The sequence below is a fragment of the Panthera uncia genome (genome assembly GCF_023721935.1).
Source record: "Panthera uncia isolate 11264 chromosome C1 unlocalized genomic scaffold, Puncia_PCG_1.0 HiC_scaffold_4, whole genome shotgun sequence".
In the NCBI taxonomy this organism is placed as follows: Eukaryota; Metazoa; Chordata; class Mammalia; order Carnivora; family Felidae; genus Panthera; species Panthera uncia.
In genome coordinates this window covers 77518302-77538026 of record NW_026057585.1, presented here as the reverse complement: position 1 = coordinate 77538026, position 19725 = coordinate 77518302, and the positions used below count along the sequence as shown (strand labels likewise).

The window sequence follows — 19725 nt, the reverse complement described above, 5'->3', positions numbered from 1 at the left end:
TCAGAGTTCTGAGGGACTAGTGTAATATTAGGTTAAAAAAAATAACAAAATTATTTATTAGGTTTGTTCCTTCTATATAACTTTTTATTTTTGGTAGGAGTGAGGAAGTTATTTGTATATTATGTAAGTGTATATGAAATTGGGGTGCCTGGCTGACTCAGTCAGTAGAGCATTTGACTCTTGATCTTAGGGTTGTGAGTTCAAGCCCCATGCTGGGCATGAAGCCTACTTAAAAAAAAAAGAAAGAAAGAAGTTAAATAGAATAGAATTTCACATGTGGATGCTCAACATATTGGTTAAGTTTGGGAGAAATGTATGTAATAATTTGGTGTGTGCATTCTGGTTTTAATTTACTTCCCTAATTATATTTTGTCTTACGGTTGTTTTGTCTTGTTATGTTGTTTGCCAGTAGGAGTAAAACATCTGTAATTTAGATGTTTCCAAATGGAAGTTTTTTATCCTGTATCTTTAATTTGAGTTTTCACAGGAGCTACAGGATTTCTTTGAGATTCTTAAAATGATATAAATCAACTTTACTCTTTGTTTCTTTGTTAATAATGACTTGATTTTATGTCAGCATTTGTAGAACTTACTGCCTTTATTCCTTCAAAAGAGTAACTTTTATCCTCACTTTTTGCAATATTGCTACATAACTAGTTAGTTAAAATTGTTGGTAGACTTCTGAAATTCATTCAGTTCCTACTTTTCAATAGCTAGAACTTGAGAAGTTAGAAGAAACTAGATACAACTAGACAATTCCTATTCCATATTAGCTAAACAGATATGGGCCAAAATGCCTCAGTATTTAAATCAACGGATAGGAGGTTTTTCTTGTCCATATGCCACATGCTCAAATATTTGGCACCATGGTATTAATCATAATAGTAGAATGATGGATTGTAGCCAAACAAGTTTCCACTTTAGTCATAGGAGTTTTCTTGGACAAAAAATACCCAGGAAATGCTTGTGAGTCATTTTTTGTGAGTCAACTTCTCTACTTCAGATTTTCTGTCTATTGCTTGTTTTGTCCTTTCCTCACCCCTTTAGGCTATGTGTGTGTTGTTTTTTTGCCAGCTTAATGATTTTGATTGAAAATGATCATTTGGTAAAAGAGCATGTTTGTTAAGCAGACTTTAAATGTTTCCAGTTTTTTTTAAGTGCATGGTCTCAATAACTAAAAATCAAATATTTTTAGAAATACTGACCTAGAGTATAAATTCCTTAACTTGAGGTTTTATGCTGGTTTGTCCAACTGCTAAATATGTATTGGGATAAACCTCAAATAGATTGTTATGTACTTACTCAAAATCATTAAGTAGTGAAATATATACATGGGAAAAATTGTATAAAAGCATGATTGTAACTGCAGGATCTGTTATTGTTAAATATGAAGTAAAGATTTGAAGGAATCTTGAGATGGTATTAGATTGTGGTTGAATTTTTTTGGTTCAGTTTTCTTTTATAAGTGAAACATTATCTTATACTCATTGTACTATTATCACTGTTACTCTTGTGTTGTAATTCGTGATATAGTGCCAAATATTTGTGCATGTTGCATATGGTTGTGGTGTAATACTGATGATTGAATTTTAGAAGAAAAAAAATAAATCTATATTGATTCCATTTTGGCTTTTAAATGGAAATCTCAGATCAGAGTCTTGGAAAGAACTCCCTTTCTGGTGTTATTAGGAATGTCATTGGCACAGTGTTGTAAATAAGTGATAAGCCAAGAGAGGGACATGCTTTTTTAAAATGATAACTTCATTTATACGAAATTCATGCACTATACAACTCACTCAAAGTGTGTAATTCAGTAGTTTTTAGTATGTTCAGAGAGTACAACTTTCTTGATAATTTCTTATTTCAAGTTTTTATTTAAATTCTAGTTAGTTAACATATACCACAGTCAAGTTTTAGAACATTTTATCCTCCCAAAAAGAAACCCCATTACTCCTTAGTAGTCACTTACCATTGCCTCCCCACCCCTACCCCACAACCCCTGCCAACCACTAATCTACTTTCTGTCTCTACAGATTTGTTTTTTCTGGGTATTTCATATAAATGGAATCATATAATATGCGGCCTTTTGTGTGACTGACCTCTTTCACTTCACATGTTTTCAAGGTTCATCCATGTTGTAGCATGTATCACTACTTCATCCCTTTTTATTACCAAATAATACTCCATTGTATGGATATTTTGTTTATTGATTGATTCATCAGTTGATGGACATGAATTGTTTGCGCGTATGAATAATGCTATGAACGTTTGTATACAAGATTTTGTGTGGACATGTGTTTTCATTTCTTTTGGGTGTATTGCTAAGAGTGGAATGATTTGGTAACTCTGTTTAGTCTTTTGAGGAACTGCCAGACTCTTTTCCAAACTGGCTGCATCATTTTACATTCCCACTAGCAGTGTATGATGATTAAAGCATCTCTGCATCCTTGCCACCATTTGTTATCTATCTTTTTAATATAACCATCCTAGGAGTTTTAAGTAGTGTCTCATTGTTATTTTGATTTGCATTTCCCTGATGGTTGATGATGTTGGGCATGTTTTCATGTACTTATTGGCCATTTGTATATGTTTGGAGAAATGTCTATTCAGGTTCTTTGCCCATTTTTAAGTTGGATGTTTTGTCTTTTTGTTACTGAGTTATAGGAATTTTTTACAAGTATAGTTAAAAGTGCCTTATTAGATATAATGATGTGCAAAAATGTTCTCCTTTTCTGCATGTTGCCTTTCACTTCCACTTTCTTGACGTTTTCCTTTGAAGCACATTTTTTATTTTGATGAAGAACATTTAATTTTTTCTTGGGCCAGTTGCCCTTTTGGTGTCATATCTGTAGAGGAGTATACTTCTGATTAAAATGATTTAGAGAACATACCCCAGAAAACACTGCTGGTGAAAATCAAACAATTGTAGTTTTGAGTATTTAGCTATCTTGGAGAAACCGTACCATACAGTATATGTCAGTTAATAAGCATGTTTTATTTTCCTTGTTAATCGCTTGGAAGATAGGAAAGCTAACAAGTGGTGATTATTTCAAGTCTCAAGAATTCTTTTTTTGTAAGTTTATTTATTTATCTTGAGAGAGAGAGAGGGACAGAGAAGAGGGGTAGAAAGAGAGAGAGAATCCCAAGCAGGCTCTGCTCTGTAGTACTCAAACTCACCAACTGTGAATGAGATCATGACCTGAGCTGAAACTAGGAGTCAGCCACTTAACCTACTGAGCCACCCAGATGCCCCTGAAATCTCAAAAATTCTTTGAAGTAGCATCTAGATAAGTTACTCAGTAGTATTTAGTCACCTAGCTAATATTTCTACAATATATTTGAAGTCCAAAGATAGTTTTATAAGTAAATATATTTCTAAAGGGACTAGTAGGTAGGGTTTATTTCTAACATCTATTTATGTAGATTTCAATTATAGTAACAGCTGTATAGTATTCCGTTATTGGTGTGGAATTTCCTTATTTTTAGTCTGCTACATTTTTTTTTTCCCTTAAATTGAGTTAAATCAATTTAAACCAATTATCTGAGGGGCACCTGGGTGGCGCAGTCTGACTTCAGCTCAGGTCATGATCTCATGGTTCGTGAGTTCGAGCCCTGCATCAGGCTCTGTGCTGACAGCTCAGAGCCTGGAGCCTGCCTCAGATTCTGTCTGTCTGTCTGTCTGTCTGTCTCTCTCTCTCTCTCTCTCTCAAAAATAAATAAACATTTAAAAAAATTTTTTTAAGTAAACCAGTTATCTGAATTTGCTATATAGTTGTACCAAGGTAGAATGCTGTTTAGTACAAGATTTAAAGAATATATGGACTCTGACTGGAATTACAATTCTAAATTCTGCAGTAACTTTTAAAACTTAAAGATCATTTTAAGATCATCCTGCTTTCATTAAGTGTTTCACTCACTGTGCCCCTTTTTTGTAAGATACAAAAAATGCAAGATACAAAAAGGTACAAGGCAAAATAAGATGATATCTGCTAGAGATTCCATCGTTTGTATGTAGTGAGAAATCCTGTGAGTTGTGCATTATGTGCTGTGATGAAAGAGTAATGATTCCTGCTTTTAGTTAGGGAGGAAGATGTGATACATGACATGGTATCTGAACTAAATAGTGGAGTAGGAGAAAGAATATATAGAGTGAACATAGCAAAAGCTTGACATATTTATGTAACAGAAATAGGCCAATATAAATACAGTAGCTCGAATCTAAAAATTTAGCCGGAGGGGAAGTTATGAAGGGTCTTAAATCCATGCATGCTGAGGCTTATGAATTCAGAAACCGTGAAGAGCCACTGGAGGCTTTGAGCAAATGAGAAACATCTATAGTTAAAAGCATAACTAATGGCAGTGTGACGAATGAATTAGAGAAGAGAATAACCAGAGTTCTGGAGAACATTGGGAAGGCTGTTGCAGTAGTCTAGATCAATAGTCTTCAAATCTTTGATTACTCATTCCCATTAGTTAATACATGTTTGACCATGGACTGAACAGTAAATAAATGTATATGCACACACATTTAAAGTTTTTAAATTTATAGAAATGTACTAGTATCCTAATGTATTACATAATTATAGAAAAATTCAAGGTGGGAAACAATATTTTGAAATAAACTATTTAAATTTTTTTTTTTTAATGTTTATTTATTTTTGAGAGAGAGACAGAGCATGAACAGGGGAGGGTCAGAGAGAGAGGGAGACACAGAATCCAAAACGGGCTCCAGGCTCTGAGCTGTCAGCACAGAGCCCGACGCGGGGCTCGAACTCACGGACCGTGAGATCATGACCTGAGCCGACGTCGGATGCTTAACTGACTGAGCCACCCAGGCGCCCCTGAAATAAACTATTTAAAAATATGTTTACTAATTTGAAAATTTGAGATTAATACACCAAAAATCTGATTGAATATATGCCATACACTTGAACTGAAATAAGTTGCAACATGCTGAAGTGAATGAATGAGAATTCCAATGTTGATTCTTTTCTTTTTAATTGAAGTGTAGTTGACATACAAAGTTATATTAGTTTTAGGTATATACAACATAGTGATTTGACAACTCTATACATTATGCTGTACTCATCACTGTACTCATAAAAGTGTAATTATCATCTGCTACCATACAACATTATTACAATATACTGTTAACTCTTATATGTTGCAGAAGTCCTATTATTCTCTTAGGGTTCCTGGTGTGCCATATGTTATATCCGATCATATGACATGGGATAAGTGACAATAATAGTGTCGATTCATATTCATGAATGTTTAGAAATCTTAATTTCTAATTATTAGATGAAAATTAAATGGTTTTTTTTTCACACATACTCCAGCATACCCCCTAGTACCTCTGATACCTACTTTTCTAGATTAGAGGTAGTGTTTTCTAAGACTTAACTGCCAGCAGTGGCAGTGGTGATGAAAGGGAGAGCTTAGATGTAACATTTGGAAGAAAAATGAGTAATTTCGGTGTAGAGGGAAAGGGAAAAGAGATTTAGGTGTGGAGGGAAAGACCTCATAGTTCCTAGCTTGTGCAATAATGATAGCCTTCACAGAAATACAGGAGGTGAAAGGACCAAGTTTTTTATTTCTGTTTTGGATATTTGGAGGTAGAATTGCATAAGAAACATGAAAATAGAGAAGTTCAATAGATAATTGGAAATAAGTGTCTAGAGTTCAAGAAATCAAGATAGAGATTGAGATTTGAGAAGTGTCAGCATATAGGTGATAGCTAAAAGCTAGAGGCGGGGAAGAAGCTAGGGAAAGTATGCAGAGTCAAGATTGAGAATGGGTTTCTGGGGATTCTGTTGTTTAACGTTTACCAGTGAAGACACTTAGATTGGAAAGATAAGAGAACCAGGACAAAGTATAAGCTGTTTCAGAGAAGCCAGGATTGTAATAGCTGAAAAGAGATCATGTCTTTTAAGAAGTCATTGGTGGCCTGAGAAGAAGTGTTCTAGAATAGAGTTGTTAGTGTAAGCCAGCTTGAGTTAAAAAATGATTGCTCAATCTAAGGTAATCTATCAGTTATCTGTGAATTTTAGAAATTTACTCCACTGGTTTAGCTAGTGTGGTTACATAATACTATGAAAGAATTCACACCCATGTGAAATTATTAGGAAGATAGTTTATAGTAAAATGCTCTGGTGTACTACAAATTTTATATTATAAAATATTAAAAATTTGATCTAAAGTATAACCCCTTCTCTACTTTCTATTTTTAAACTTTATTGTGATGCAAAAGTGTTCATTTGGCTACCTTCTGTCTTACTTACGGAGAAGTTATGAAGATAAATTCAAGGTTGGAAGGATATAAGGAGAGACTGCCAGCTTGTTTTAGTTGTGTTTTATAAGTAAGCATCTGGGTGATTTTATCTTCGTTATACCTTAGCAATCTTCCTTCTTTTTCTCTATACTATAGTGACAGATTAATTTATTGTAGCTGTGAATACTAAACTAATGTGAAGAGTCACTTTTGGGGGGAAAATATTATTTCATGGTTTCTCTTATAGACTAGAATAATATTTCCCATCCTACCTTTTGGGAGCAGAGAATAAGAGGTACCTAGAAAAGAGATGAAGGTGGGTCTCTATGAGCATATAGTAACAATTAACAAAAATAATTTCTTCTCTTTTTTACATTAAAATTTCCCTCTCCTACCATTTTTCTGCTGTATGAGTCAGGTGGTAAAGTGGAACTTACTGAAACCAATATTAAATTTTACTTTACAGTCTGTGCACCAGAGCATGATGGAATCAAAAGACTTGGTACCAGAATGTAGGAAGTGGTGGTTGAGGTAAGAGTGGGAAAGGTAGGCTGTAGCCCTTTGTAAGACCAATATACTCAGGTAGGTTCCATTTTTGTAGTGATCACCAGATATTCTTAAGGAGTTGTAAATTCTATCCTGAGGTTCTACAAAAATGTATCATATTATACTATACAAGAATTCTTTCCTTCTCAGACTAAGGTTATTAGTAAAAGGAAGCCACTAAAGATTGGTTAGAAGTTCTTCTCTCCCTTTTCTCAGATTTTCTTTCCCAAATTGCTTTCCTAAATATTGCTTTAGAAGTTAAACTATTTTGTGTGTCTTGGTTATTGTAGACTTACTACGATTTACTCTTTAAAAATTTTTTTTTCTTTATGTTTATTTATTTTTGAGAGAGAGCGAGCGAGCAAGTAGGGGAGGGGCAGAGAGAGAGGGAGACATAGAATCCGAAGCAGGCTCCAGGCTTTGAGCTGTTAGCACATAGCCTGACACGGAGCTCGAACTCAGAAACTGCGAGATCATGACCTGACACTTAACTGACTGAGCCACCCAGGTGCCCCTCCTTTTTTAAATTTTTAAAAATTTTAAATAAAATAATTATTTTTATACTACAATTTACTCTTAAATGTTGCTCTAAAATTTCTACATTTGAACAAAAGATCAAAGGAATTCTCCTCATTGTTATAATAAAAGACAACCTCACATTAAGACAAAAACAGCTCCACAACTATGATATAGAGAAAATTCAGTTCACAGTTTATGTTAATTACCAGAATTCATTCTTTGTATTAATGCATTGTGATGCATCTGTTTGTTGTTTGGAAGACTTCAGTATTTCAACATAGTTTTGAAGTATATTTATGAGATAATTATGCTTAAATTTTTAAATAAAAATAGAATATGTATTTGCTTTTTCCCTCCAAAAGTGCTTACACTGATATCCCATATGGTCCCTGCAGCAGCCTGTAGACTATTAGCCCATTTTTACCGATGAAGGAACTAAAGTCAGAGAGGCCAGGTAACTTTCATAACAACTTAGTGGCAAAGTGGGACTAAAAACTTATTTCTCCTCCAGTGCTTATGTTACCACGTGTTGCAAAGGTTTCTCATATTGGCAGTTTCCCAGTTCAGACTTTCTTCACAATACAGTGAGCAACTTTGCTGCTATAGCTGAATAGATGACTAGATAAAGCACTATTTTAGAGTTTTTTCTTCAATTCCACAGCCTCTGTGATGAACATTCTTTTTTTTTTTTTTCTTAAGGTTTATTATTTTTGGCAGAGAGAGAGAGAGAGAGCACCACGCAAGCAGGGGAGGGACAGAGAGAGAGACAGAGACAGAGGATCTGAAGTGGGCTCTGCGCTGACAGCGGAGAGCCCGATGCAGGGCTTGAATTAATGAACCAGGAGATCATGACCGGAGTTGAAGTCAGACGCTTAACTGAGCCACCCAGGTGCCCTGCCTGATGAACAGTCTAAAATACATTATCCTTTGCCATAGTATCTTTTGAGATAAGAAGTAAAATTTTGCAGTTCCTTGATTTGTCATTTTGTTAGTTTGCATACTAAAGTTTAATTAAAACTCTAAAGTGGTGCTTGGATGGCTCAGTCAGTTAAGTGTCTGACTCTTGATTTTGGCTCAGGTCATGCATGATCTTATGGTTCGTGGGTTTGAGCCCTGTATCGGCCTCTGCGCTGACAGTGCAGAGCCTGCTTGAGATTCTCTCCATACGCCCCTCTCAAAATAAATAAATAACCTTAAAAACAAAAACAAAAACAACCTCTCAGTTATATCATGTTAGTGAGAGATGAAAGAGACATAATGATAAATGATGGTCCTTATAAAAGCTGATTCCCTTTGAAATATAGGTTTTAGTAATTATGAACTTAAAAGTTTAATGTCAGAATTGCCCAGTGTATATGGAATTCTAACACCATTCTTCTAAGGCTTTGAGAGCTTAAATTGAAATCAGTGTTTAGTGTAATTATTCATAAAGAAGTTTTTATATCTGATGCCATGGGAAAATCTGCAGTGTTTCATTATTTGATATTCTCCTAATTAAATTTTACGGTTAGAGTAGATTACAGACATTCATTTCAGTCTCCTGGTTGGTGTGTTCTAGTTGGTATCTTCATTGACATAACTGCTCCTCGAACTGTTCTAGCAAAGATGAACCCAGGTACTTTATAAGATAGTGTAATCTACTTGTGAATAGTTCTGGTGGTTAGGAAATGTGGGAAATTTTGTTCCAAAGTCTAGCATCTTATATCTTTCCAACTGTTTGTCCTAGTTCTATCCTTTCAAACAAGATAGATTTTCTACTTAGTTTATCACATGACAGTCCATCAAAATAGCCAAAGGTTTCTATAATTTCCTTTGAGTCTTTCCTATTCTGGACTTGAGGTCCGTAGTTTGATTTATTTATACTCATGTTACATGAGGTTCTATCAGGATTACCTTCTTCTGGTTATATTTCATTTTTTTTAGGGTCTTAAATTTTTCCAAATTGAACAGAGTACTTCAGAATGTGAAGTGACCTATATAATATGTGATGGAATGGTTACTTGCTTTATAATGGGATACTTAAATATATGCAACCTAATTTCCTTAATTTTGAGGAAGCTCTATCCCACTATTAGCTCATTCTGGACATAGAGTCATCTAAAGTCCCTTTCCACAAAAGCAGCGAGTAAGTTCACATCCTCTAATCTGTTCTTATTGCATTTGAGCTTTTTAAACGTAAATGTTTAGATTTTACAATTGCCCCTGTTATGTTTCATCTTCATTGTGTTCATTGTTTTAGTTTTTTAGTGAATTTTAACATGCTAATTTGTTTTTAGCATACTAGTTGTGTCTCCCAAGTGTGTATAATTTGAGGGTTTCTTAACAGGTATTTTATTATTACTTACTATATGTAGGGCACTGGATACATTTCTTTTATTATGGTATTGATAGTTTTTTTTGAAGGGGGTGCACTTTAGAAGTTTATTCTGGTTAAAAGTTTCCATGAATGTCCTAGTTAACTTAGAAAAAGAAAAGGAACTTGCCTTGCCCCATGTTACAGCATAATAAAACACTTCAGTAATTGTGAAAACATAATGATACTGGTTTAAGAACAAATAGACTACTGGGGCAATATAGAGAACTCAGAGCCAGATTCATTTATTTGTTGAGAACTTATTGAGATAATAAGTTCTTAATAATAAATAAAAAAAATTTTTTTAAGTTTATTTATTTTGAGGCAGAGAGAGAGTGCCAGTGCATAAGCAGCGGTGGGGAGGGGGGACAGAGAGACAGAATCCCAAGCAGGCTCTGCTTCATCAGTTCAGAGCCCAAGGCAGGGCTCAAACTCACAAACTGTGAGATCATGACCAGAGCCAAGATCAAGAGTCAGATGCTTAACTGACTACACCACCCAGACGCCCCCCCCAAAATGGCATTTTTATTTGATTGTGTATGTATAGACATAAATAGATGGTATGGGACAACTGGCTTACTATATGGAGAAAAATAAGACTCCTTATATAACACTGTTTATAAAGAAAAACCTCAGATGGATTAATGACCAAGATAATGTAGATAAAACTATAACATTAATAAAACTATAACATTAATAAAACATAATGTATCTTTGTGCCTTAGTATTAGGAAAGTATTTAAAACATCAAAAGCATGAAACCATAAGGTGAAAAATGATTCATTTGTTGATACAACATTAAGGATTTCAGTTCATAGACATAGACATTGTCAACAGGCATACAGCATTTGGAAGAAGATATTTGCAATGACTAAACCTGTTAATGAATCAATATCTGGAATATCGAAGAAACTCCTTCAATTCAACAAGAAGACTGGGGCCATAAATGAAAAATGAGCAAAGGAAACAAACAGGAAATTCATAAAAGAAGAAACACAAATGCATGAAGGGATGCTCAAATTCATTAGTAATAGGAGAAATCTCAATTAAAACCATTTAGTTTGGGGCCCCTTGGTGGCTCAGTTGGTTAAGCGTCGACCTCAGCTCAGGTCGTGATCTCACGGTTCATGAGTTCAAGCCCTGCATTGGATTCTCTGCTTCTGATACTCTCTATCCCTCACTCTGCCCCTTCCCCACCTGTGTAGTCTCACTCTCTCAAAAATAAACATAAAAAAAATAAACAAAACCTTTTAGTTTTACCTGCTAGTCTAGCAAAAATTAGAAAGCATAACTATATAACGCCAAATCTTGTCTGGGATATAGGGAAATGGGAACCTCCAGGAATGTAGGTTGTGGAGCCACTCTGGAGAGCAATTTGACAGTTCGTTTAGTTGATAAAATTCACTTGGACCTAACAATTTTGTTCCTGAGTGTATAACCAGAGATTAATTCTCACTTAAGCTATAAAGGGACATAGTAAGAGATATTGCATTGCTTAGATCATATTTGGTGGCTGCAGTTAAAGTCTGCATCATTGGGTGACAACATATGAAGTATTTTGCATCAATCAGAAACAATGAACTAAGTGTCCCACAGCAATATAAATACATTTTATTATTATTATTTTAATGTTTATTTTTGAGAGAGAGAGAGAAACAGAGAGAGCACAAGAGGGGCAGAAAGGAGAGGGAGACACAGAATCGGAAGCAGGCTCCAGGCTCTGAGCGGTCAGCACAGAGCCCGAAGCGGGGCTCGAGCTCACGGACCGTGAGATCATGACCTGAGCCTAAGTCGGACGCTCAACCGACTGAGCCACCCAGGCGCCCCTGAGGAGTATGATTAACATAACCTTTCATACCTAGGAAATAAAAATGGAGTTTAGGGACTTGTTTGGCAGTGATATGTAAGTTGTGTTTGAGAAGAAAAAATAAAAGGCATAAAAACCAAGAGACTTAAAATAATCCAGGTACTGGGACATGAGGTTGTAATTTAGAATGGTGATAATTGGAAATGAACAGAACATCCTTAAGATGTTTTGTCACAGCTATTTTAATCTCCACCATTTTGATCCTGAGAGTGCTTAGATTGGGTTGCTAGGATTTGGTAAGCTTAAAATTATACCAGTTTATTGTTGAGTAAAAATTTGACAAAATAGTCAAAACATTCTTAAATATTAGATCTGTATAGTTTCACCTAAGAAACTGGACTTGATGATGATGGCTGCAAAAGAAAATCTTAAATGGCAGAAAATCTTTGAAATTTGTTTTCTATATAAAAACTGATCAGTGAAACAATCGCTCTAGAAGAATTTGCTCTTCTAGAATTTGCTCTAGAAGAGGCTTGGTCTTGATTTAAATAGTTTCAGCAAATTTACTCTAGAAGAGTAAAATTTTTTTTACTCTAGAAGAGGCTTGGTCTTGATTTAAATGGTTTCAGCAAGATGAAATTGAAGAAGGGAAAAATGGAAATTTTGAGCATGTGGAAAATTGCTCTAGGTATCAGGTCAGCTTACTGTGTACCAGAAAACGCCTTTTTCTCTCCTTTCTCTCCTACCTACCCGTACGCTAGAATTCAATATTTTTCTTTCCCATTTATTACATTTTTAAGTGTGTTGTAAGTTTTACCAGTAATATGTAAGTATATTCTCATCATAATACATTTAGATTATTTAAGCAAAATAAAACAATCATTCTTCACTTCTCTCTTCAGAGGTAATTACCACTGTTATCTATTTGGTACATATCCTTCTAGATATCTTTCTACTGCTTTTACAAATAATGTGTGCACAAAAATAAACGTTGATTTGTGGATATTTAGTATTATTCTCACTATAGTCCATTTTTTTTAAATGTAAAAGTCTTGAATATCTTTCCATGTAAGTATATATAGGATAAAAATGTTTGCTAGGTGAAAACAGGCTTCAGTATATTCTTACTGGCTAGATAATGTAAGGATGATTTGGGGAGTTGAAAGGATTGAGGGGAGTATATGTGTGTTCTCAAAAATCTCACAGTCTAGTAGAAGTGAAGCATATAATAATTATAATGCATTGGAGTAAATGTTCTAATAGATATATGTATTAAGGTGGTATTTGAGCACAGAGGGAAGAGCATCACTCTATTGATAGAGAAATGAATGTGTCAGGTAGTACTCAGAAATGGTAAAAGGGTTTTAGGATCATTTTCTAGGGATAATATTTTACAGGTCTACTGTGGCCCAGAACGATTTAAGTAATTCACTAGATTCATTTCTCTGTCTTTTGTGAAATTTGTATCACTTGCCAGAAATTATTCTTTCTGGTGTCCTAAGGTATGGTCCTGAAAGTAGTATCTTTATCATGTATGATTGTCTTTTAGAATTTTGGCAGCTTTAAATAGTTCAGGAATTACTTTAGTTAAATGCTTGTATTTCATCATGCAGAGGATTATGTGAATCTATTTTTTTCCTTTTTTTAGAGAGGTGGTTGACTCAATGGTTCAACATTTTAAAGTGACTATATTTGGGGATCGTAGACCAGTTTATGATGGAAAAAGAAGTCTTTACACAGCCAATCCACTTCCTGTGGCAACTACTGGGGTAAGATGCAGTTCTTTATTGGAAAGTTATACTTTGGTGAACTCTCCCTTTTAAATGCACTTACTACATTTTATTATAGTCCATAGATACATAAGAGTGTATCATTTATCTTGTTTAACTTTTTATTTTGAAATAATTTAAAACATATAGAAAAGTTGCAACAATCATTCAAAGAACTCATATAGACCCTTTACCCAGATTCACCAATGTTCCCTTTTTTCCCCCCAGATTATCTCCACAGGCACATTATTTTTTTAAGTTTACTTATTTATTTTGAGAGAAAGAGAGCATAAGTGAGTGGGAGGGGGCAAAGAGAGAATCCCAAGCAAGCCCAATGCAGGGCTCAAACCCACAAACTGTGAGATCATGACCTGAGCTGAAACCAAGAGATGGATGCTCAATTGACTGAGCCCCCCAAGGGCCCCTCACCAGTGTTCTTTAACATTTGCCACATTTGTCTTATCATTGTCTTTTTTTTTTTTACTCTCTTTATATCTATACTTAGAGAGAGAGAGACACATACGTACTTTTTTTCCTGAACCATCTCAACAGTAGGTTGCATATATCACACCCTTTAATATGTATTTCCTAAGAACAAGGATAAAAATTAAAGTACAGTTATCTACTTCACTGAATTTTTCATCTGTATGATACTTTGGTCTAATCAACAACCCATATTCTTCCAGTGATGACTTTTAGCATTTTTTTTCCTCTGGTACAGAATTCAGTCCATGTCTTTTTAGTCTTCATTATTCTAGAACAATTCCCCAGCATTTTTTGTTTTCCTTTCACGAAATTAACATTGTGGAAGATTACAGGCAAGTTATTTTGTAGAGTGTCTCTCAGTCTATGTTTGTTTGGTGTTTCCTCTTGATTAGATTCTGATTTCGCATTTTTGGCAAGAATAATTACACAAATGTTCTTTCTTATCAGTGGATCATATCAGGATACATTTATATGTGTTTGTTCCATTAATGATGGTACTAAGTTGATCACTTGATTAAGTTGGTATCTGCCAGGTTTCTCCTGTCAAGTTTTTTTTTTTTTTTCTCTTTAACTCTTGTGGGGAGATTTTATTTTTAATTGTGGTAAAATACACATAACATAAAATTTACCAGCTGAGGGCTCCTGGGTGGCTTAGTTGGTTAAGTGACTTCATTCAGCTCAGGTCATGGTCTCATGGTTCATGAGTTTGAGGCCCACATTGGGCTTGCTGCTGTCAGTGAAGACCCTGCTTTGGATCCTTTGTCTCATCTCCCTCTCTCTCTGTTCTTCCCTTGCTCATTCATTCTCTCAAAAAAAAAAAGAAAAAGAAAAAAAGAAAATTTACCTTCTGAGCCATTTTTTAGGTCAGTTCAGTGGCATGAAGTACATTCTCAGCCATCACCACCATCTATCTCCATAACTCTTTTTATCTTGTAAAACTGAAATTCTGTACTCATGAAACACTACATCCCCATTTTTCCCTCCCCTCAGCCCCTAGCAACCACCATTCTACCTCTGTCTCTATGACTTTGACTACTCTCAGTGACTCATCTAAGTAGAATTATATGGTATTTGTCTTTTTGTGACTGACTTATTGCACTTGGCATTATGTCCTCAAGATTCATCCATGTTGTCACGTATGTCAGAATTTCCTTTTCAAGGCTGAATAATATTCCATTGTATGTATATACCACATTTTGTTTATCCGTTCATCCATTGATGAGTACCTTTTGGCTATTGCAAACAATGCTGCTGTGAACACGGTTGTACAAATATCTGTTCCGGTTCCCGCTTTCAGTTCTTTTGTGTATAAGTGATAATTCTGGGGTGCCTGGGTGGCTCAGTCGGTAAGTGGTAATTCTATTTTTAATATTTTGAGAAATCACCTTACTGTTTACTACAGTGACTGCACCATTTTACATTCCCACTAACAGTGCATAAGGGTTCCAAATTCTCCACACCCTTGCCAACACTTGTTTTCTGTTTTGTGTTTTTTTTTTTGATAGTAGCCATCTTAACGGTTATGAGATTATATCTCATTGTGGTTTTGATTTGCATTTCCCTAATGATTAGTGAGTTGAGAATCTTTTCATGAGCTCTTAGAAGCTCATTTGTATATCTTCATCATTTGCCCGTTTTTTAAATTGCGTTTGGTTTTTGTTGTTGAGTTTTAGGGATTCTGTATATATTCTTATCAGATACATGATTTGCAAATATTTTCTCACATTTTGTAGATTGCCTTTTCACTTTGTTGATTGTGTCTTCTGATGCACAGAAGTTTATAATTTTGATATGGGAAATACTTTAAGGATCTTGTTTCTCATTAGAGAAAGTATTTTTATTTTTTTGAGGGGTGGGGGAGCTGTGTGAGTGGAGGAGGGGCAGAGAGAAACGAAGAGAGAGAATCATTTGGGGGGCAGGGAAAGGACAGGGAAAGAAAATCTTAAACAAGCTCCATGCCCAGCACAGAGCCCAATGCAGGGCTCAGTCTCAAAACTACGAGATCATGATCTGAGCGGACAAGAATCGGATACTTAACCGAATGGTCACCCAGACACCTCTCTCATTAGATTTTTAAGTAATTGATGATTTTTGCTTGGAAGGATTATTACTATGTAGTAATGGTGATTTTCTAATTCTGTCATTCCTTCAACATTTATTAGTTGATATTCGACTATAAGGGAGAGAATTTTCTTCTCCCTAATATATTTACCCTTATTTATTTCACTGTCCCAGTTTTCCTAGATTTGGCCATTGGGAGCCACTTTAAGCTAGTTCCTGTATCCCTTTGACATGACACACTTTTTTTTGAGTACTTCCTTATTTTCTGGCACAAGATGTTCCAGGCTAATCTTATGTTTTCCCTGCTATACCCATGCAACTGGCCCTTTGTCAAAGGAACAGTGATTTCTTTTGGTTGGAGGATGCAACTTAGAAACTGAAATCTGGGTACTGAATGTATTCATTGCTGCTGGAGTGCAGGTATTTGTAAAATGGACAGATGGGACATAAAAATACACAAATAAAAGAGACAATATATCATAAATATTATATGTCATGTAATGGACTTAACACATGTATCCTACAAATACTATTTACTGTGCAATATACAATATATATATTGGAAATCATGAATTCAGAGTGATTCTTCCAAGTTTCAGTCTGTTTCCCCCAGGATTCTTTCTTTACTCCCCATGTTGCTTACTTGTATCTTCCTTCTTTTTTGAACCTCAAAACATCACCACTTTTACTGATTTGTTCAATCCTACCGTATACATGTAAAATCATATCTGAATTACTACACCATACCACTACAGAAAACAAACTTCCTCATAAGAGTTTAAGATTTTATTTTGTATGCAGTTCTTTCCCACGTGTACAGCCCCCAATATGTTCTGTGTTCAAGAGTTCATTGTATTTTTTCCCCCTTCTTTCAGTGTGGTTATGTTATTCATTTGAAACATATTTGGTTCCATTTGATTTTGTTTATATTTAGTTTTAATTTTTTCACTTCATTCTTCTTGATTTTGTTTTTAATTTTTAACTTATAAAACTTTATTTAAAAAAACACACACACAAAAATGGGTACCTGGGTGGCTTGGTCAGTTAAGCCTCTGACTTCAGCTTAGGTCATGATCTCAAGCTTTGTGAGCTCGAGCCCCTGTCGGGCTGTGTGCTGACAGCTCAGAGCCTGGAGCCTGCTTTGGATTCTGTGTCTCACTCTCTCTCTGCCCCTCTCCCACTCACAGTCTGTCTCTCTCTCTCAAAAATAAATGAACATTAAAATAAATAAATAAAAACACAAAAAAACCCTTTATTTAATATGCTTCCAGAAGTCAAAACTGTACTGAGAAATATACTCAGAATTGTTCATTCCTCCTTTATTTCTTCTGGTCTGTTCCTTCCCATCCTTTGAAAGTAATCAATTTCTTTGTTTCTGATTGATGCTTCTTACATTGCTTTTTGCTGAAATAAGATATATGAATATTTTCCCATTTTCTCCTTCTTTCTCACACAAAAGATGGCATACTATTTGTAATCTTCTCTACTTTGCTTTTTGTACTTAACAGCATAGCTTAGAAAGTATCTATTGATTTAGCATTGAGGTTGTTTTTTATATTTTCCCTGTTTTTTCTTAAATATTTTTATAACTTAAACCTAAAAATACTTGTACTTATCTTTTTCAATTTATCAATTGACTGTTTTCCCATCAACAGGTAGATTTAGATGTTACTTTACCTGGGGAAGGTGGAAAAGATCGACCTTTCAAGGTGTCGATTAAGTTTGTCTCTCGGGTGAGTTGGCACCTACTACATGAAGTACTGACAGGACGGACCTTGCCTGAGCCGCTGGAATTAGACAAGCCAATCAGTACTAATCCTGTCCATGCTGTTGATGTGGTGCTACGACATCTGCCCTCCATGAAGTGGGTGCTTCTGGCTTTTTTTCCTTTTTAGATTTTAAGTGTGTAGGCTTTTTTCCCCAAGAGTGAGTTGTGCAGGCTTCCTTTAATTAACCTTCACATGTTGTATATTTTGATTGCTTCATTTAGAGAATAGCATGCATACTAGTTCATTGACATGAGAAGTAAGTTACAGAAAAAACTCTGATTTTTGAAAGTAAATGCACATTGTTAACTTAGCTATGCTAATAGATACCTTTTAGAAAAATGTCTAACCCTTTGTCTTAGAAGCTGTAAATCTTGAATAACTGATATGTTTTCAGATATATTCCTATAGTTAAATCCCCTTGTTCTAAAGGTAATTTTGTTGTTTATACAATAATATCAATTTGTATTGAAATTGCTGTTCTCTCAATCATACTTCACACAAGTGTGTGTTTGTATTTGTGTGCCTGTATATATAGGATCAATGTGTCCTTTTAAAGAAAAATATGTCTTGCAAACACATTTGTAGAAATAGCATTTTCTAAGATTGGAACTGGTTTTTCTTTTCATCTGTTTCTAAGAAAATATTTTAAATAAAATTTGTTCTTACCCAAACTAACAGTTTTAGGAATAGAGAATTTCAGTGAAGGATGCTGACAGTTTTGGGTTTTTTTTGTTTCTCTTAGAATGGCTGCTTTTTGCTTTTCACAAATTTGGGGAATATTTATTTTCATATATTCCTAATGATAAGCATCGTTATGATAAATTAAGTTTGTGTGCTCTAGACTTAACCTCTTCTGCAAATTTAAATACCTATATGGGAAGGAAAGGACTGAACATGACATTTTAATTTTTGTAGATACACGCCTGTGGGGCGTTCCTTTTTCTCAGCTCCCGAAGGATATGACCACCCTCTGGGAGGGGGCAGGGAAGTATGGTTTGGATTCCATCAATCTGTTCGGCCTGCCATGTGGAAAATGATGCTTAATATTGATGGTAAGGGAACTAAAACCATATTCTGTATTGGGTAGTTGATTCCTGTATTGCGCACATGCTCCTGTGTGTGTGTGTGTTTGTGTGTGTGTGTGTGCACGCAGTTTAGATATAATTATATGTACTGGTGTCTTGAAGTAATATTTGGACATATATTAAGACAAAGTGGAAAAACTTTTGTGTTACATTTTATTTAGAAAACCTTTCCACAGAAGTTGTCCTGGAATGCTACTAAGCGTGAAGTAAGCACATGAAAGCAAATATAGAAGCCTTGACATGATTATCTGAACAATCTCACTTTTGTCCATTTAATTCTTATTAATATTTCATTATGAAATACATGTTTTAAAGCAAGAGAAGTCTGTTGGTCATTTTGACCCCAGGTGTTATACCTACTGCTGATGCTTATAGTGGTACCAATTGCATTCTTATTTTTAGGTGTTTTCTATTAATGTTTTTGAGCATATTTAAAAGTAGGGAGAATAGTATGATAAACTACCGCCTATATGCAAACTGTCAAGAATTTTCTACCTTTACTCCTCAATTAAAGTATTTTTAAATCAGATCCCGGATAGCAAGTTTTTTTGTTTCTACTGCTTAAGTATGTACCTCTAAAAACGTGGGTGTTTCCTTACATAGTCATAATGCCATTATCATATGTAAGAAAATTTTAAGTAATCATTTGTAGCCTCTAATATTCTCTCCATAATCAGATTTCCTTGATCTCAAACATGTCTTTTTATAGTTACAGTCCTAATTAGGATCCAAACAAGATCCATGTATCATGTTTGGCTGATCTGCCTTTTTAATGTAGTAGTCCCATTTCCTCCCTCTTGTTTTGTTTTTTCTTTTTATGCCATTGACTTGTTAGAGAAACTCACTTGTCCTGAAGAATATTAAAAAATCCACATTTGTCTTCTGTTCTTGTGGTGTCATTGCCTTGTTTCTCTGTCCCTATATTTCCTGAAAGTGAAGTTGGCCCTAGAAGTTTGATTCAATTCTGGTTCAGAATACTTCTATGTGCTTCATGTTATATCATATTAAGAGGCGCACAGTATTTAGTGGTTCCAGTTTTAGTGATGCTAAGATTGACCA

At 34.9% G+C, this 19725-nt stretch overlaps 1 protein-coding gene across 3 annotated transcripts in view; it reads left to right on the top strand.

Annotated features, from left to right (window-relative positions):
* Window positions 1-19725, top strand: part of LOC125912773 (protein argonaute-3) — a 115552-nt gene that overhangs the window by 22832 nt on the left and 72995 nt on the right. For 2 of the 3 annotated variants that reach the window (XM_049617503.1, XM_049617502.1), the window contains exons 3-5: window positions 13145-13265; window positions 17468-17676; window positions 18497-18633. In XM_049617503.1, the coding sequence (XP_049473460.1) occupies window positions 13145-13265; window positions 17468-17676; window positions 18497-18633 (467 nt within the window). Of the gene's footprint in view, window positions 1-6737; window positions 6803-13144; window positions 13266-17467; window positions 17677-18496; window positions 18634-19725 lie in introns of all 3 variants that reach the window. The other variant, XM_049617504.1, reaches the window with a different exon arrangement.